This window comes from Xiphophorus hellerii, chromosome 14 (assembly GCF_003331165.1).
Source record: "Xiphophorus hellerii strain 12219 chromosome 14, Xiphophorus_hellerii-4.1, whole genome shotgun sequence".
Taxonomy (NCBI): Eukaryota; Metazoa; Chordata; class Actinopteri; order Cyprinodontiformes; family Poeciliidae; genus Xiphophorus; species Xiphophorus hellerii.
The window spans coordinates 18120326-18141401 of NC_045685.1; the positions used below are offsets into that span (position 1 = coordinate 18120326).

General features: G+C 39.4%; 1 protein-coding gene across 2 annotated transcripts in view; it reads left to right on the top strand.

The window, feature by feature from the left end:
- The window catches only part of slc8a4b (solute carrier family 8 member 4b), a 116763-nt gene that overhangs the window by 41335 nt on the left and 54352 nt on the right, over positions 1–21076 (top strand). For both annotated transcript variants that reach the window (XM_032583047.1, XM_032583048.1), the window contains exons 2-8: positions 14131–14375; positions 14791–14930; positions 15820–15972; positions 16064–16291; positions 16573–16977; positions 18895–19005; positions 19088–19240. In XM_032583047.1, the coding sequence (XP_032438938.1) occupies positions 14204–14375; positions 14791–14930; positions 15820–15972; positions 16064–16291; positions 16573–16977; positions 18895–19005; positions 19088–19240 (1362 nt within the window). In that variant the 5' untranslated portion in view covers positions 14131–14203. The remainder of the gene's footprint in view (positions 1–14130; positions 14376–14790; positions 14931–15819; positions 15973–16063; positions 16292–16572; positions 16978–18894; positions 19006–19087; positions 19241–21076) is intronic.

Below are 21076 nucleotides of genomic sequence, written 5' to 3' on the forward strand. Positions count from 1 at the left end.
TCCCTATTCTGCGTCCTGATACTCACAAGCTGGACGAAAAACAACAACCATGGTGGAGGATAATGAGGATTTAGTTGTTAATATGCTGGCTCCAGTTGGACAACTTCAGAATCGTAAGCTATGCTCCACCTTCAGCATCCATGTTTACTTCTGGAAACACTGAGCATTTCTTCTTCTTCTTCTTCTTCTTCTTTGTTTTTATGGCGGTTGGCAAAACACTGAGCATCCTCTGAGATCAGAGGATGCTCAGTGTGTGTTTGACCTTGTGCTAACAAGGTCTGTGCAGATGCTGATGACTTGGCTGCTTGGGAAACTCGGTGGGTAATACCGTGAATTTATTGGCTGCCAAGCCCCAAAACTTTCTCCCTCTAATCTGCTTGTTTTTCTGTCTCCTCTTGCTTTTCCTCGCTGCTGCCTCTGTCTTTGTTCCCGACCCGGCAGCCTGCCTCCTCAGACTGGATTTAACCAGCGAGCGCGGTTATCTGCGCCAAAACTTCTCTGTGCACGCTTGCCTTGGTGTGCGATTGCCGCTCTGCTAATTTCATCTGTTAGAAGTGATGCTGCTTAACTCGTCGCTACAGCTGCGACGGTGCAGGTCTCATTTCCACTTCAGTCATGCTGCAGCCATGGAGACTTACTGAACTGATAGCTGAGTAACACTGACTGCTATTTTCTTTATAACAGCAGTAAAGCATTTATTGCAGACAATGATTTTTATATGCGTGTGAAAATGTTAAATTTTTTGAGCGCTCTCAGTCTCGATAACCATCAGCGTCCGCCCACACACACAAACAGCTGCCCTGCATGATAACTGGAGGATTTCACAGCTTTAATTATCAGGTTGGGACGTCTCTCAGCACAGACGCATGTTTGGGCTTTTCACTTTTGGGAGAGATATGATGGGGAATTTTAAAAAATGACCAAACAGCAGAATATGAGAACATCAAGCTCTGCACTCTTTGTTCTGCCACCACAGCTGAACAACAGAAACATTGTTTGATTGGCAGTTTAGTAGGTTATAGGGCCACAACTAATAATTATCATGGTAATCTGTTGATTGTCATTATTAATTGGATGCAATTTCAGTTAACCACTTAAGATTGTTTTGCACGATGTTATAAATACATTCAAATTCAAATAATTCATTTTTAAAATAAGAAAATAGAAATCTTCTTGCCTAAAACACAAAAACATAGCATTGCTGTGATAGCACAGCTTGATAATTTGTAACAAAGGCATCAAAAGCTAAAAAGAAAAAACTTAACATCAACATGTGAAAAGCTCAGCCCTTTCTGCTTGACTTGGCATCAATAGAGTGTAGAGCTGATCTATTTTAAAATTAATAATTGGATATGAAAAGGTGCTAATAGGAAATATTTTCTTACAAAATCTGAACCAAGTGAAGCGAAACCTAATCCACTTGAGGGGTTTTGGGTACAACATATTTACAGACAAAGATTTATTTATCTTAAATGGAAAATGTATATATTTTTGTTCAGTTTTGACTTAATTACTGCTCTGTGTGTTGTTTTTTCAGCAAATGGTCTTTTTAAAAAGTCTCTATTCTACAGTTAACGATTAATCAAATAATTGATGATTATTTCAATAATCAAATCATCACGATTAATCCGATAAATCACTTCAGCCCTAATAAGTTACAATGCAAACTGAGCCAGTCAGGGCTGCGACAAAGTCCTCCACCCCCCTTATTTCTTCTTAGCATTTCTTTGTTCATACTTAATTATTTCAGATGATCAAATCTTGATGTCAGGGAAAGATAACCTGTTGTGAACAGTTCAAATATTGTCTGTATTAATCAAAAAGTAGGTCATACTGACCTTTTCACTTAATGTTTCAAGCATTCAGCACCCTGAAGTGATTGACTCTTCATCAGTGCAGAGTGAGTGTTTGCATAGTGTGGCATAACATTGAAAAGTGAATCGGTGGCCGTTGTTTTTTCTCTTTTACAGTAGATCACATTGTATGTAAGAGCTGAACTGGCATTGTTCAGTAAGACACGTTTAAACTATGCGCACATCAGTGGTAAATGTGTAAAAATGTGTTTTCAACATCGCTACAGAGAAATTTTAACTCGTTCTTCCTTGCAGAGTTGTTTTAATTGGAGGCTTTTTGAACATCAGCCTACTCAAGCCACACTTTATTTAGACCAGAGATGCAAAGGAAAATTGCCTTCTCCTCTTAACTTTTAGGATTATTTGAAATTGTAAAGTTGTGTCTTGTAGTCAGGGCAAGAACAGAACTGGCATTCGTCTCAGTCAGCAGTCAGCGGGCAAGATGTGAAGTACAACAAACCATGAAACCAGGCACTAGCACCTAAAGGCTATTTGTAGTGACTGAATAAAATGCACGTCTGAACAGTCGGACCTGGAGAAAATGCAACTCTCAGACAAATCCCCACCATAAAAACCCAGTGCTTTCTCACTGTGACGATACGGAAGAGGATTAGGGTCAATTCAGGAAAAAACTCTGAAGTTAAAATCAGAATTTTTCTCAAGTTTCTGAGATTGTGAGAAATTACTTTTTTTTTTTTTGCAAAATTTTAAGTTCAAAGTCAGAATGGTGAGATTAAATAATAATAAATGTTATTTACAAAGAGAGCACTTATGGACATTAATCGTGTTGAAATCTGGTCTGAAAAGGCGCGTTTTGAGAAATGACTTGAATGTGAAAAGGGCTGTACAGCCACAGATGTCATAATTAAAGTAAATTAATTAATTAAAGTTGGATTTCTGTGATCAAAGTTGTAATTCTGAAATTGAAGTCCGAATTCTTAGATTAAAGTCTGAATTGTTAGATTAATGTCTGATAACTGAGATTAATATCTGAATTCTGAGAAAGTCAAAATTCTGAGATTAAAGTTGTTTTCTTACATTAAAGTCATATTCTCAAAATCAAAGTCTGAAATCTGAATTCTAATTGTCTGAACTCAGATTAAAGTTGTAATTCTTAGATTAAGTTTGAATTCTTAGATTGACGTCTGAAAACTGAGATTAATGTCATAATTCTTACATTAAAGTTATAATTCTGAGATTACTGTAATTTATATTTCTTCAGGGACCCTAATCTTCTTCCATATTGACGCACTGAATAATCCTTGATTTCCAGTCGCCTTCACCTCACCAACGATCTACACTTTTTGTAAATTACAACTCCCTACAGGAGACAATTTCATTGCGAATTCATGCAAATCTCTAAAAAGTCACTACCGAGACTGCTGGAGATGATTCGGACTTCTCAAAAGATCATTAAACACATTGATCAGGCTCTGCTGCTGCAGTTGGATACGCCAGGCTGTTATTAATCCGGTTTTTATGAGCCTCTGTCTGCCATCTGTAAATTAAACATTCATAAAGTTCATTTTTGACGCAGCGTGAAAATCTCTCATTTTGATCCAGAAGACGTGCGCTGGACAGCGCCGTTCATCGCAGGAGTAAACCAGTCAGATATGAGTTTAATCAACTGAGAGTGAAAGATTAAAACAAACAAAAACAAAACAAAGGACAGAATGACTAATGGGTGAGCAAAGTTAATGTGATTAACAATCTGGATATGAAATGAGCGGTTGATCCATTTAGCGTTTGGGTTATTGTGAGTGCGGCAGATGGGAGAAATGCTGGCTGATTATTCAAGGCCTGCATTAACTAAATCAATTAGATAAGAGGGTTTTCCTTGTAAATTACATTGTTAAGAGGGGATTACAATAAAAACAGGCCAAGCTCACAGTAGAGGTCCTAAAACGGAGCACGGGTTTCAACCGAGGCCGCCTGCAGTGTGATACATCAGTTATGATCATTAGCCTTAGCAAGGACACTATTTAGTTATTTACATGTTCTGCGAAAGAAATACAGTCCAAAACTCATTAACGTGTAAAACAAACTTCAGCTCAATAATCTAAAGCCGTCGTTTTCTGTCTGAACGGAAGAATTTTGGCCCTCTCTTCTTCCCAGTTTGCTTCGTTTTGACCCGGTTTCAGACAGACAGCTTTGCATTTGACTTCAGAATATCTTGGTTTGCAGAGGAGTTATTGGTCGACCTAATGCTGCATTTACACCAGCCCTGTTCAGTCCACTTTAAACAAACGGTTTGACTGGAAATCTGGCTCATTTGGAGAGGTGTTCAATTCCATTCAAGTTCATTTCATGGATCTGGTTGGCTTGACGCAATAAAGTGTCTCACTAGCTGAAAATTCAACAAATGCAACTTTGGTTTCCAATGTTCCCAATGCCAACTGGACTATAATGTGTGAAAACACCCTTCAAAAATATAGGAATGGCTTCTTGGATTTATCGGCTGCAGGAATTGCTTCTCTGAGGACATTGCTGGTGTCTGACGGACTGACTGACATCAGATCTGCTCACAATGTGTCGCTTCCTGAGATCTCTTAGCTTACCTACTGAATTCAGGCAGCCATCATGATCTGAACGTTTAAATGTGATGAAAAAGCAGAAGCAGAATAAATCTGTAACTATGTAGAAATGACTGATGATTCCAAACTTCTACTAGTTATAAAATTGAAGAGTAGAAGCGTGAAAGGTGTGGAAAATTGCTGCCGTCAGGGACATGATTTCCCCAGAAGCAACTTATTATCACATGCTTCCACTGTGAGCAGATAAAAGAAAGAGTTGCAGCTGTAAAGCCGCGTGTTGTATCCACTCTGAATGTGTTTGCCGCTGCACTAGGGGCGGAAATAAAAAAGAAAGATCAGGGAGGGGGATTAAAGCAGCTTCTAATTATTCTCCATGTGCTTGATTTCTCTCTTTTTTCCACTCTCTACTTCCTTTCATCCTCTTTCTCCCTGTGACAATCTTTCCCCTAAGCCCAGCGACAAGGGGATTTATTTTGGCCTTTTTGAAGCAACGCTGCTGTTATGCGGAGCCCAAGAGAGCGGACAGACAGTAAGGGAGGCTGGGTAAGAAAAAAAATAAAATAAAGGATGGCGAATAAAATGAAAGAGGAGCGAACAGGAAGAGGAGGAGGAAGCTGAGCGATGGGAACAGATGGGGTGATGCCGATGGGAAAGAAATGGAGAAGAAGGCGAAAGAGTCTTAGTTCGCCCAGCTGAAACAGGCCGGGGGGAGGATGAGGAGGGAGGGATGAAGGTTTGTCACGACTAAATTTTCACCCTCAGTGATTCGGGAATACATGAACAAGCATTTTAACCTAATTTGATGCCAACTTTTACCACAGATGGAAGTTTTGTTTTTATCTGGAGGAGCTGCTAACTTATTAGCCTCCAATAAGGACGCGCTGGTTCAGGTTGCCAGGTTTCTACCAGATCCTGCAAACAGTGGCTGGGACACAATCCTATCATGATCAAATTTTTCATGCCTATGCCTGTAGTTTTGGTGTTGCGATTATTTTCTATTATGAGATGCATTTTTCTCTTTTAAATAAAATGAAAGTTGGATTTTTATCTTTTATTCAGTCTAAAATTATGCTGCTTTTTATTTCTTTTTAATATATTTTTTTCTTCTTATGAGAATCAGTAAGAATCACGGCAGCTGCAGCGACAAACTAAAGTTAAACGTTAGAGAATAAATCCCTGAACACAGATCCAACATCATCATATGAAGCTTCATCTTCTCTCTCATCACAGCCCATTAGCAGCTTTTTAACTTCATCTGGATGACATCCTCGCCTACACAAAATGTTTTCACAGAGGCGGAGATGCAACACTTTTTAAAATGTGCCAACTTTGACTCCTGCTCCTGAAAACACGCTGAAAGTACGCTTTCTCTAATCCTAAAATGTCAGGAGATGGAAAAGTTAGAGAAAAGTTGAATTAAGGGGTGAGTAAGAGGCTTATTGTCTCGAGGAAACAGTTTCATTTTGTTCAGCCACATGGCAAACAGAGGAACTGTTTCCAAATTAAACCGTGGGATTACAAACCCGATCGCTCTGGATCCAGCCCTGAGGATTCATCCGACTTCCAGTGACCCGCGCTGACATCCATAGCATCCATTATTACATGTGAGGCGTCCGTGACTTCAACGTGTTTCGGGATATACCGGGTAGGCCATAAGCTTCCATACATAGGAGAATGTAAAATGTAGATTTCTTTTATATTTCAGATACCCAAGAAGATGCGTTTGACAAAAAAGCAAAGAATTTGAATTACACTGATGGCTGGATCGGGAAGCAGTCGCATGGTTGCACAAAACTTCAGCAGAAAACATGGAACCAGCATCAAACACGACACTGTGGTAAAACTTATCTGCAAGTTTCAGAAAACTGGAAATGTTGCAGATCAACCAGGAAGTGGTCCAAGACGTGCAGCGATTGCACAAAAATAAAAGCGGTTGTCCAATATAAAATGTTTATTTTTTCTCTGTATGGAAACTTATTGCCCCATTCTGCACATTAATTTAAATTCCTGATGTTATCAGATAATCTGCAGCAGATTTAGAAAGTTCAGTTTTCATTTAGTCATCTTTATGTCCTCTTTGTTTCATTTATTGCAGTTTATCACTTATATCCAGTTTGCTGTGGATAATAAAGCTGCTGGCCAAAGGCGTATTTCTAAGAGAAATAAAAATTTGTCAGCAAGTTTCCCAAAGGCCAGACATCTGAGTCAGAGCTGAAACAATTAATCAGATTAATCAGTTATTGAAGTAATTGTCAACTAATTTAGTAATCGATTAATCATTGGCTGGAGTATGCGGTCTCAAAAAACAATTAAATAATAAAAATAATATTCAGAGCAGTAATAAGTCCGTTATCCAAGATTTTACATTTTAGATTAAAAACACATTTGTCTGGAAATATGTTTTAAAATTCAAGTTTTAACTCCACATGAACAAGCATTTTATTTTATTTTTATTTTAAGCTGATTTTATTTTAGGCAATAATATTTTTTCTTAAAAGCGGTTAACCGAAATATTTGTAGAATCTGCTTTTTTTTTTTTTATTCAATTATTCGTCAGAATAATTTTTAAGATAGATAGATAGCATTTATTGTCATTGAACAGAATTCAACGAAATTTCCATTGCAGCTCCCGTGCAAAAGGTCAAATATATACAGTATAAATAAGCAAACACACAATAATAATAACAATATATACAACTAAATTAACTAAAGGCACTCAACCACACCAAAGAAGTAGCAGCAGGTCCAATTATGGCAAAGTACAGATGATGTGACAGTGCAAAGTGCAGAACAATATGGCTGTGTGGGGGTGGGGGATATGTATGTGTGACTGTGAGGTTATGATATGTGTGGGAGGGGGGGGCGGCAGGGAGTAATGGCTCTGACGGCTGTGGGGAAGAAACTGTTTCTCAGTCTAGTTGTTGTAGTCCGTATATTCCTGTACCGCTTGCCTGATGGCAGCGGCACAAACAGTCTGTGGCCCGGGTGGCTGGAATCCATGGCTATGGATCCAGCTCTCTTCTTGACCCGGCCTGTGTAAATGGAGTCCAGGTCTGGGAGGGGGCATCCCACAATGCCTTGTGCTGTTCTCACCACCCGTGTCAGTTGTTTCCTCTCCAGTGCTGTGCAGCTACCATACCACACAGTCATGTTGAGGCAGAGGATGCTCTCGATCGTCGCCCTGTAAAAGTTCACGAGCAGCTGTGAGGAAAGTCCAGCCCGTCTCAGTTTCCTGAGGAAGAAGAGCCTTTGTTGTGCTTTCTTCACCAGGTGGGAGGTGTTTGTGTTCCAGGAGAGGTCAGACGTGATGTGGAGGCCCAGGAACTTGATGTTGTCCACACGTTCCACCACTTCTCCATCTATGAGAAGGGGAGTGTGAGCCGTCCTCCTGGACCTTCTGTAATCCACAATGACCTCCTTGGTCTTCCCTGTGTTCAGCACCAAGTTGTTGGCTGAACACCACTGAGTGAGCTGCAGAATCTCCTCTCTGTAGTGGGTCTCGTTGTTGTCTGAAATGAGACCCACTACTGTTGTGTCGTCCGCGTACTTCACGACTGTGTTGGTGGGGTGGATGGCCACGCAGTCGTGTGTAAACAGGGTGAAGAGAGCTGGGCTGAGCACACAGCCCTGCGGCGTGCCTGTGTTGAGGACCAGTGGGGACTACTCCTATTAGACATGTACGATGAGAGATTTTTCTGGACGATCAATCGTCCAGAAGAAACGATAATATTGTTGTTTTGAGACAATTTTCCAGTTATATATATAATGCTAATGGCATAATTATGGAAGAACATGTTTCCTCAAAGATCAATAAGCTTTAAATTCCAATGAACATTTAACACTGGACCTGCAAGACATTTTAATTATCCAAATTAATAAAACAGAAACAACAAATAAAATTTATTATGAAATTTCTGTAAACAAAAGTTATCCTTAAAAAAAAAAGGGTCTAGTTGAGACCAAAGTACCAGACTGAAGACTTTGTCAGTTTTTAGCAGAAATAGAGAAAAACAATAAATCATGCAGATGACATTACTGAGTTTGTTTTAATTTATTATGTGATTAATTGATATATTATTGTTAACAATAATTGTTAATTCAGGCTCTAATTTGATACGGTGTCTAAAAGTTGCTGCCCACTGAGTTGCCGTTCCCGGCTGTTATAGATTCATTGCTCAACATTTCAAAGCAACTTATTTCTCCAACCCTTTGAGGGTCGCCTGGTATAAACCAGGCGAGTTTCCCTCTCGACACCGTTTCTCTTTGTTTCTCTCTCTTAAATCTGGATCGCTCTCTGGAGAACGTGCAGCGCTTTGCAGCGCTCCTCTAACGTGCTTCCACAGCTGCATCGTCGGCCCAGTGGGGCGCATTCACCATCGCCCTTAAATCTGCCTAATTATGCATCTCATCAGCTTTTCAGCCTCTGGACAGCTCCGAACTCTGAGCCACAAACACGCTCATTCCCTCTCTGATTCACATTCTTCATCTGAGTTCATCTCTTACATAATCTCTGGGGTTTAATCCACCAATCCTGTCTCTTTCTCTTCAAATAAGCCACCTTGTTTTGTCACTTTCTAATTTTACTCAACTAAATATTTCCAGGAATACCACTGATAAATGTAATTTCTTCATCATCCAGTAAAAATCGTTTTTGCTTGGTTGCCTTTTTGCTTCTCCTCCACCCACATCCAAACTTTATAACACCTGGAGCTTCAGTGACGATGATCAGTCAGTCAAACTCGTCACGTTGAATGGAGTTTCAAGGCTGCAGAAGTGTGTTTAAGTGGAGCCAAAATCTGCAGAAGAGTTTAAATATTACAAAAAGTATGTAACGTATCAAACTCAAGGTCCAGGGGCCAAATCTGGCCCGCCGTAGCTTTCTATGTGGCCCTTTAGACTCCAAATTGCATCAGTCTCTCCAGTTTCTCACAAATCTGCAAAATTCATACAAAATCCACACAAAAAAAACAGGTCCCCATATTTTTTCTGATTTTTAATGCACATTTTTTCTTAAAATTGGCAGAAATCTTTGGGTTTAAGTGACTGCTGCGTCAGCTTCACTTGATGTCAAGCTATAGTCCGTCATCAATGCAGCGATTGATAAAAAGTCACGTTTAACATCATACATGAGCGAAATATCATATAAATTCCTTACAAATATTCCTAAATTAGCACCATAAAAACAAAAACATTCACAAAGTCCTGGATGAAAAGATGCTCAATATTACTTTATTTTAAAAAACGCTTATTGAATACTGAAACAAACAGCTATTTACTGATATTTTAACAGTTTAGTGGGTTTTATCAATACATTCTGCCCTTTAAGAAGAATCAGATTTTAGATTCAGCCCAAAATGAGGCTGAGTTTGACAAGGTGAAGTTACCTAAAGATATAGCAGTAGAAGAAGCTGAATATTTTGGTATATGAATTGTTAAAATCTGTTAAGTATGAATAACACACATCAACATCTACAATCTGCCTGACCAACATCTTTAAAGATGAGAAAGCGCAGAAAGATTCCCAAAACCGAACATCTGATCCCAAATTCAAAGTGATGAAGAAAAATCAATGAATAAAACATTCCTGTAGCACTGAGAGACATAAATCCTGATCCACTCACCACCGTGGGTTTTTTTCTTCCTGACGGAGGATAGAGGGAGAAACACACGAGTTAAACTATTAATATCACAATATGGTGGACATGGAAACCCCAAAACGCAGCGCAGGAGAGAAGAGAGGCGACTGAAGGGATAAATACCAGCTGAATCTGTATAACGAGTCGAATGGAAATGTCATTTAACCCTGAGACATGAGCCCTCTGAGGCTGTGTGTGTGGGTGTGTGGGTGTGTATGCGTGTGGGTGTGTGCGTGTGTGTGTGTGAGAGGCAGAGCAGTGAGGTACAGCTGAGTTGATGTGAATTGACGGCCGCTGTCAGTGCTCTTACTGCTTTCAATAAACAGGTCAAAGCTGGTGTGTGATTTGCTCTGCAGTGGTTGTAAATATGCTCCTCGTCTGCCTTCATCTTCTTTTTCATCTGTTTACCAATTCACAAAATGAAGATTTTTTATTGTTTCTCTAGTCATATTCTGCCATATTTTGTTTTTATACAAAAATAAAAGAAGTAACAAGGTTTTAAGCCACATTTAATTTCAGGGGTGCAGGTAATGATTCTTTTCATAATTGAGTGTTTTAATCAGATAAAATAAATTTGCACATTCTGCAGATTTTTCATTGAAGCACTTCAGCCTTTTTTTATACAGTTATTAGAAATATATATTATGAAAAATGTGCGTATTTTTGTAAAGTTTAATTACTGTGTTGTTCTTTCTGACAGTTTCTTTAAAACTGAAGCATCTATCACCCTGAAATGAGTGAATCTTCATCAGCACAGACTGAACCTTTGCATAACGTCTCATGAGACTAAATAATGTAATTATTGGATCGTACTTCAGTAGCAGTTGCTTCAAAAATTAAGCGAGTGATAATTATGAGGAGCTGTATGTTGATCTATTCATTGAGGAGGAGGAGAAAAACAGGATCAATGTTGACTGAAAGCAGCTTGGAGACATATTAGACCAGCACCCTCCCCAGAGATTTAAACGTGCTCTTTGGTGAGCCTTCTTCTGCCTATAATTCACCACACTGATGATTGATCACTGTTATGTGAAATACTAAAATTGTGATGTTATTTAGCTCACTTTGGATTAGCATAATCAACCATACAGCTCTGGAAAAACTTAAGAGCCCAATGCACTGAACCTCATTAAAAACCTCCTGGTTATTCCACCAAATATTGATTTCTGAACTTTTCCTGGGTTAAAACTTTAGCATTGTTGTTTCTAAATGAATACCAACTTGATTTCTTTGCATTATTTAAGGTCTGAAAGCACTGAATCTTTTACGTTATTCTGACCATTTCTCATTTTCTGCTCATAAATACTAAATTTTTGCTTGGAATTTCGGAGACATGTTGTCAGTAGTTCATAGAATAAAATAACCATGTTCAACATACTCAACATATACCTATAAAAAGTAAAATCAGAGACACTGATCATTTTAAGTGGTCTCTTAATCTTTTCCAGAGATTAAGAGACCAAATTTCTCCCAACTTCTGTAACAAACTAAATACAGAGTGGCCGTATTGAACGGAAGCAGCTAAAAGTCTCAGTTTTCTCGTTTTATTTGAGAAGGTTTAACTGTTCAACCATGATGTAGCTATAAAAATGTTATTTTGGGGACACTTTCCGCCAAGCCATTCACACCTTTTCTCTCCATCTGAAGTTGATTCTCTCACATCAGGTTGCTGTTTGGCACTCCGTCACTTCAAGCTAGCGCCGCATATTGGCAGTTAAAATACTGAAACACAATTTGTTGTTCATTTGACTTAGATGCTACAAAAACAACAAGCCACTCCTGCATTTCATTATTGTTCTGCGCTGTGAAAAGATGCTTAAATGAGTAGATTTGGACCGTGCAGATGAGAAAGGGACGTATCAGTTTCTGTTAAATCTTGCAGGCTAAGATGTAAGAGAAGCATTGACATCAGAGTAGAAAGGAGAGACGCGAATAGAGCATTGAAGTGACAGGTTGCTGTCGGTGCAGGAAGACACTGGAAGATGGATGCGGACGGGGTGAGCGACCCAACGTTGATGTCACCACAGACGACTAACCACGCTTATTTGTACTTGGTGTTTCTGAGAAGCGGGTCAGCAGTTTGAGTCCAGTGTGTTTGAATGTATTTGAGATTATGTCAAAAAGGAAATGAGGCCGTTTCTCTGTGACTGAGGATTTGTTTACCCTGACTTGACCCGACATCTTAAAACGTTTTTTCTTTTAACAGATGAATGAAAAGCCGCTCAGGAAACATATTGTCGTTTTATTTCTGCTCTCCACAGTTTGGCTTCCCAACGTAAAACCAACCGCGGTCTGCACACACACACGCCTGTCTGTAATGACCTGTGTGCAAAGAAAGATAAATTTGAAGGCCGTTATTTTCACCAGACTCTGGGGGGAATATTGAAAAATCAATTTTAAAGCTCCGTCTCTGCTAACACGGCTACGGTGTGGGAAGGCATCAAGTCGAAGGAATCCACATGAAAAGTCGACCTCAAACTAAAATCTACCTGAGCAGTGGAGCGCAAGTTTCTGTTTGCCTTCTTTCTCTCTACAACAAAACAAATCCTCCATGTTTGATGATCTTAGGCAAGTATTAGAATAGTAGAGCTTTTATTTTGGCGAGCTGATTATTTAGGAACACTATCAGAGTCTGATGAAAACTGAAGATGATCTAAAAACAGACTTCCTGGTACTTTGACAGGAAATGTTTGAACAGAGCTTCTGATTTTATGAAATGTATTTTTTATTTTTGGATTATCTCTGGTTTAGTGAAACACCTTTGAAACATGAAACCATGTAATCCATCACATCCCTCCCTGCGTCTGTGAACACTGTTCACATATTCTCAACTGGATTTAATCTGGACTTTGACTAGGCCGTTCTCACACATGAATATGAGTTAATCCAAACCATGTTATTGGATAAACTATGGATTAATACGACGATGAATCGTGTGCAAACTTTGGCACATTTTTCTGCTTTATACAATATTTGAAATGCATTAAAATATGCAAATAAAGAAATAATTTCTTTTTAAATAATAAAATAAACATTTTTGTTGCTTAAAATGCAAAATCAGCCTTTTAGTTTGATAATTTGTAGCAAAAAAAACCCCTTTAAAATCAACATGTGAAAATCTCAACTCTTTCTGCTTGACTTATCAATACAGGGTAGAATTGATCTGTTGATTATTTATTGGTGTAAGCGATTAATAATTGGACAGCAAAAGGTGCTTTATAAGAGATTTGTCTTTTTCTCTTGCTTTTACAGAATTTGAATCAGGTGAAGCTGAAACTATGACAATTGAGAAGTTTTGGGTACAACAGAAAGTTTAAAAAAAATATTTTTCATTAATCTTAATTGGAAAATTTAAATTTTTTGTTCAGTTTTGGCTTAATTACTGCTCTGAGTTTGTTGTTCAGTCAGTAAATGGTCATTTTTTGAGTCAGTAATTAATTCACTACTTAATTAGTTGACAAAACAAAAGTAACGTCCTATAGGGTAACAGATTACGTCTTAAAACTGATAAACATTTGTTTGGTTTATCTCTCCATCCTTTAAGGATAGTTGAGGTAAAATTAAAAACATCCTCAAGTTTTGCTTTGTTTATGGTAAAACAAAACAAAAAAGTTTCAACAATTTTCCTTCCTGAATATAAACTCAGCATAATTTTGGCCAGATCTTGGGGTACCACACATAAAAACACTTGGTCATCTTCGGGTTAAACTGCAAAAACAATGTTTTTATTGTCTCTTTTTGTCTGAGGTGAAAAAATAAAAGAGGATTAATATTTTTTATCTGTGCTTTCCAGGACCTCGGGCTCAACTGATCTACTGAAGGCTCAAACGGTTATTATTTGTAGGTCCATTACAGCTGCAGGCCACGACTTTAATAGAGTTTACATCACGTCTAAAGAATCTCTCTAATTTTCTCCCATGTAATGACCCGCTTTTTATTGCTTTTTCATTTTATGTGCTTGAATCCACCTTAAATCACCTTCCAACTATTCCCCTAAAAGACGGTGGGGGCATTGGATGCAGCGCAGAGCGTCGTCACTTCAGCAGTATGTTGTTAGACACGTTTTTCTGTAATAAAACCGAAGCTTTTCTCTCTGTCGTCCTGCAGGTTTTGGACCTCACTCGATCCTGAGCTGACCCTAAGTGAGTGATTAAACGTCGGGCCGGATGCTTCAGTAACAATGGCTCCTGCGGCCATGCCTGTCCCTACATCTGCCTTCGTCTCCCTCCGCTCCTGCTCCTCCTCGCTGCTCTTCCTCCTCGTCTTCCTCACTGTGCTGACTTCATGCCCGGCTCCGGCCCTCGCAGAGTCTTCGGGGAACTGTACGGCCAGTGGAGACCCCTGTCAGGAAGGTGGGCCACTGATATCTTTTATGTAAACTGCAGTTCAGTTGAAAAAGTGAATGAGTGACACAACCTTGTAATGTTTAAGCAGTTCCTATTACGCAAAAATTCACATTCTGTACATTTTAATGCTTCCATTTTTGTCTCAACTGCTTTGAAGATCAGCCCAAAAAAAACAAAACAAAAAAAAACACTCAGCTGTTTTATCTGGCAACAAGTCAATGAGTGGTTTCAAAAAACTTCCAAATGTCACAAATCAGCAGGCAATGCACGGTTACCTAGCAACCTCAGAGGAATTCCGCCCGTTACCTAGCAACCCAAGCTGAGCTCCAACATGTTTGGTCAACTGGTTTTACCGCTTTACACACTGTACAATGGCTGCTGGTAAAGACAAATTGTTTTCATTTTTGTTTCTGTGTTTCAGGAGTGGTACTTCCTGTGTGGAACCCCCAGAACCCGTCAGTGGGAGACAAAGTGGCACGGGCAATTGTTTACTTTGTGGCACTTATTTACATGTTCCTGGGCATGAGCATCATAGCGGACCGGTTCATGTCGTCCATAGAGGTACGTTACTCATTAAACACTCATGTATCCACTAGAGATTGATCAAAAAATCTTGATAAACTTGGCACCAGTACCGGATTGATACTAACATGGCAAGATCGTTACTTTTGTTTCAGATTTTGTCTAAATTTTATTTTATTTATGCAGCATTGTTTCTCAACAGTTCCTCAAAAAAGATTTTGCTTTGATTTGCTCACAAATTAAAATTATTTCATTTAGGAAAGACTCACACAAATTTGTTTTGCTTTTCTATTTTTCTGTTTATCACATTAACATACTCTGAAAGTATTTTATGGACACCAATAAACTTTGGTGTCTATAAACGTCCAATAAACGTCCAAATTCCATCCTAGGATTTAACAAAACATTTCATAGGAAAAACAAGGGGTGCACTGATTGCAGTTTTCTGGCCGATCGCTGAATACCGATCATTTAAAAACCTGAATCTACTGATTCCAATTTTGGTCAGAAATATTTTTTTTGTCTGAAATGTTGCTAAATACAGCAAGATTGTCGCTGAGTTGGTGATAGTGGAGTGACTGTTAACTGGAAACATGCAGACATGACCTGGTGGCTGATTTTTATTCCTGTGCCAAAGTAGATCAAATCAGGACATACGATCGGCTTTCCATATAAGTATTGGCCGATCACCGATCTCCCAAATTTAAGAAAATCGGCACCGATAAAATGGTGTACCTCTTAAAAAAAGACAAAAGCCTAAGTAATAATAAAAAAGTATTGGTATCAATATCAGTGATACTGGCTTTGCATTTACTTGGTATCAGATCAATACCAAAATATGCTGTATCTCACACCTCTAGCATCCACAGTACCTTCTAGAAAAGGAATAAACTTAAACTCCTTTTGCTGCCTCTTCTCTTCTCTGCAGGTCATAACATCCCAAGAGAAGGAGATCACAATAAAAAAGCCAAACGGTGAAACCACAACGGCTACGGTCCGGATCTGGAACGAAACCGTTTCTAATCTCACGCTCATGGCTTTGGGCTCAAGCGCTCCTGAGATTCTGCTGTCAGTTATTGAGGTAAGTCCAGGACGAGATTGGCAGCTGCCCAGCAGACCAGGCGTTATGAAACCCAAAGCAATAATCCGATTTTCTGACCTCCGACCTGCAGGTGTGCGGTCACGGCTTTGAGGCCGGGTCTCTGGGTCCCAGCACCATCGTGGGCAGCGCCGCCTTCAACATGTTCGTGATCATCGCCCTCTGCGTGTACGTGGTTCCCGACGGAGAGACGAGGAAGATCAAACACCTTCGGGTGTTCTTCGTCACGGCAGCATGGAGCTTGTTCGCCTACATCTGGCTCTACATGATTCTGAGCGTGATTTCTCCTGGAGAGGTGGAGGTGAGGAAGGGTAAAACGGAGGGCGATCCACGTTATGCTGATTTAATATCGCATTATTTTAATGTGTTAAAATTAATCGATTGATCAATCTACGGGCATTTTAATTGGTTGAAGTGTGGCAGAAGGAGGCATCATTCAGGCAACTGCGTGCATATTTATATGCCATGCTTACAAAGTTAGGCATCATGATTAATCATGATTAATCAGCGCGAGAATGTGATTAATCGATTGACAGCATTTGTAAAAAAATTAATTTACCCCTCGTCTTTTCTCTTCTGCAGGTATGGGAGGCTGTGCTCACCTTCCTCTGCTTTCCCCTCTGCGTCGTCCAAGCCTGGGTGGCTGACCGGCGCCTTCTCTTCTACAAGTACGTCCGCAAGCGTTACCGTGCCGACAAGCACCGCGGCATCATCATTGAGACGGAGGGAGATGGAGGGATTGGCGGCATGGACGGAGGAGGCGGAGGAGGAGCGTTGGGTCCGGGTGGATTCACAAAGATGGATATGCTGGAACTAGATGGACAGATCGCGCTGAACTGCCACAGCGGGATGGACGGAGGGATGATGGACGGGGGAAAGGATGAGGATGATGAGGCCAGGAGGGACATGGCGAGGACGCTGAAGGAGCTGAAGCAGAGACACCCAGACAAGGACATGGAGCAGCTGATCGAGATGGCTAATTATCAGGTACAATCTTATTTTTTAGACAAACTTGTCCTTTTATGTTTGTCCTTCTATGTTTCATAGCTTGATTGTCAAGTAGCTGCTAGCTCGACTCTTGAAAATCTGTTAGCTCGACTCTTGAGAATCTGTTAGCTCGACTCTTGAGAAGCTGCTAGCTTGTTTCTTTATTAGGTGCTAGCTTAACTCTGATCAAAAAAGAAAAAAGCGTCCAATGACGTATATCATTTGAAATGATACCCAGCTGTGTCTCAGAGTTTTAAATTGACTTTTTGAAATAAGGCCTATGGACAAGCTGCTTTAGGAGACACTATGAGAAACTATTTATAGTACTGATGTTTTATAGTACTTATGTTACTGATTGCTGTTGTAAAAACACCTACATCTAACTGCTGCAGATTGATTCAGGATTCAGCTGCACTGCATTGCCTAAATCTCCAATAATTACATTGTTCCCAGCCAACAGAGAGTCAGTTTAATGTAATGATCTTCGCTTCTAGGACAGCCAATTTGTCCATTTTCAATTTGGGAGATCGTTAAGGTTACTATTCATCCATGCAGTTTTATTGAAATCAATGCCACTGGATTGATAAGCATCATTAGCTTTAAATTGTAGAGTTAAAAGTCTGGTGCTTCATGAAGGACGTAAAAGTCAAGCCAACTAAAGAGTTTTGAAAATTTATTTACCCTCATAAAGATTTCTTCTGTGTTTGCTTACAGCCACATACAAATGTTTCACGTCATCTCAGAGAATAAAACATTAAAAAGACAGAAAAAAGTGGCTTTATTGTGATGGTCTGGCGGTAATTTATGGAGGCATGAATTTTTCTCTCTACCAGAAAATCCAGACGGGGAATGTTTCAGTTTGTGACCTTAAGCTTAAGTGCATTTGGACCGAATGTGTAGCAAAGAACCTCAGCAATTCTGCTTCTGAATGGCTAAAAAATATATTTTTGGATTGGTCTAATTAAAGTTCTGACCTCTTAAAAACTGTTTATGCTAAAATCTGTCTAATTTAGAATAAATCTGTAATAAAAAATGGGCCAAAATTCCTCCACTGATGTTAAATACTTAGATTTATTGCAAGCACTTGCTAGGCTCATAGGTGATTAGTTTTTCCTTTTGGGAAATGTTCGTTTGGATATTTTCTTCCATTTATTTTATTCCGCTATTGCTGGGAAAAACAAAATTTTCTCACTCTGCCCTGTCAATGTAAAACTCTACAAAAAGATCTAATTCCTGTGGGACCATTCAAATTTCTTTTAAGACAAAAAGAGAAATATTCTTATGAAACTTGTTTTTAGTTCATATTTTATTAGCTTATTTAACTGAGTAAAATTTTCCTAACTGCTTGTTTTGTTTCTGTGGTTGTGACTTTATCAAAACAGGTTTCTTATAAATGAGATCATGGACCTATAAATGAAGGTCAAATAAAATGAAAAAATAAAAAGTAATTTAACTCGGCTCATCTTTGTTTAAAATTTTTAAAATAAATTTGACGATCTACTTTAAATATCTACACGAATAAATGAATATTGTCGGCTTCCTTAGTCATATTTTGTTATTTTTAGAAGGGTGATGTTATGTAATCTGGACGAAGATTTAAAAAAAAGTTTTTTAAATTTTTTTTGTATTTTCTTTTTTTAATATAACAAGTTAATTGGAGAAAGACTACCCTTTTTAGTCACATTTATTGATTATTTTTATGTTTAGTCATGATGGATCATTTGTGTTTGTGACAAATAAAAATTGTTTAATATTTAACTAAAAAAAAAATAAAAATTTGACATGGAAGCAAAAAGTTTCTCTCTTCTTCTCAGACAATAAAAGTGTGTTTAATTTTAACAGAACATATCCAGTTATCTACAGTTATCTGTTTGGTTATTGATTGTGTGTTTGGTTATTGATTGTGTTTCTGATCAGGTTCTGATGCAGCAGCAGAAGAGTCGAGCGTTTTATCGCATCCAGGCCACCAGGATGATGATCGGAGCTGGAAACATCCTGAAGAAGCACGCCGCCGACCAGGCTCGCAAGGTGATCATCTTTGACCTTTAACCTCTTACCTTCGGCCGACAGGCAGCCTTTCACCGGCGTGTTTTTTTATTCTACTCTTCAGGTGGTGAGCAGCAACGAGACCCAGACTCAGGAGGACGACCCTCACACCATCAGGATGGAGTTTGAGCCGTCTTTGTACCAGTGCTTCGAAAACTGCGGCTCCCTGAATCTGACTGTAGCCAGACATGGAGGAGACCCTGGAGTCACTGTCAAAGTGAGTTTCTATTAGAACAAATTAATCCCAGTCCGCTGGGATTAAAATGTTTGTGGGGGCGAAAGCTAACAGACGTAGTAAGAAATAAAAGCAGACACCTGGGGAAGCGATCACTCACATCTCCAGCTCTTTTGTCTTCATCTGATCTCTCTCATGAAGTGTTTTCACCTCCAGGAGACGTGAAAATCTTTGGTTTCTTTTCTAATTGGATGCTGTCGCGAGGCTCAGATGATAGAGGAGATATGAGGCAAGCGGGAAGAACGTTTTCCTCTTTTGTTTTCAGTTTCCAAAACCTCGTCCTTTAGCAAAGGCTGCTTGATCTCAGCCCTGGAAAACAGGCGCCGTCTGTGGTGCTTGAAATTCTCTTCTTGCATATAAATGTTGCTGTTTTCAAACTGCATTCAAGAATACTTAGGGAAATTAAATGTAGTTACTCTCATCATCCAAGTGTCTTCAAACAGACTTTGTTGTTGGAAGGATTTCCAGTAGCAGTCAGTAATGCAATTAATCTGAAGAGGCCTCTGACTGAAGGCTGTTGCTACAAGCACATCCTTAAAAAGTATTACATTCATTTAACATTCACTGTGCACAGTGCACAGTGGCGCAGTTGGTAGCACTGTTGCCTTGCAGCAAGAAGGTCCTGGGTTCAATTCCCGGCCCAGGGTCTTTCTGCACGGAGTTTGCATTGTTCTCCCAGTTCATGCGTGGGTTCTCTCCGGGTACTCCAGCGTCCTCCCACAGTCCAAAAACATGACTATTAGGTTAATTGGTCTCTCTAAATTCTCCCTAGGTGCGAGTGTGTGTGTGTGTGCATGTTTGTCCTGTATATCTCTGTGTTGCCCTGCGACAGACTGGTGACCTGTCCAGGGTGACCCCGCCTCTCGCCCAGAACGTTAGCTGGAGATAGACACCAGTGCCTCCCGACCCCACTAGGGACACAACGGTGTAAGAAAATGGATGGGTGGACATTCATTTAAATTAAGACCCTGAAATGACTTAAATTCATTAGAAAATAATGGAAATTGTCCTTAAATAATAGCAGGTCTTAATTTTTGTAGTAGCAGAACTATTTAACCTTGTATATTCTATGTAGTTTATGTTTCTCATGGGACTTTTCTGTCAGGCAACTGATTAGCTGCTTGAATACCATTCTCTAGCCAGCTAGCTTTTTTATAGTCCGTCATGGGTAAATTCAAATTTATCACCAGATTTCTTGACAACGGTTGTCTTAGCCACTGGCTCACTTCTGTTGCTAACCCATACGATGCTACATTCATCCTCTGCAAAAAAGCTAGCTTAAATCTTCATTGTACATTTCTGTTGTGTTACTGGTCTTAAATTCAATTCATAATGGTCTTAAAAAGGATTGATAAAGTCTTAAATTTGAGTTGGTGAAACCTGCTGAACCCCTCTGCGGGATCACAATCTCATGACTGTCCTGAGATGCTAGTAGCTCAAATATCCAAACAGCAGAGACAATATTCTACAGTGAAATGTCCTGGATGACATCATCAGTTGTTGGCAAAGTGCTAATCCACCTCATTTGCTTTTGCCGCTTCTTTTTAAACCTCTTTGTTCTGTTCAGCTGAGATGCTGGACCTTGGATCTGGGAATGATGTCAAACCCGGTTTAAGAACGACCCAGGAGTTGGTATTCCAATATGGCGACGCCCAAGTAGCCATTGTTCGTAGAACTGCTTACGAACATCGTGTTAAGATTTATTTGAAATTTGTTCAGTTTAGAGTTACAGGTGATACAATTTGTGGATGCACTCTTACAGGTGTGTTTAATAAAATTAACATGTTTCCACCACAAATCATTACTGTCGATACGAGG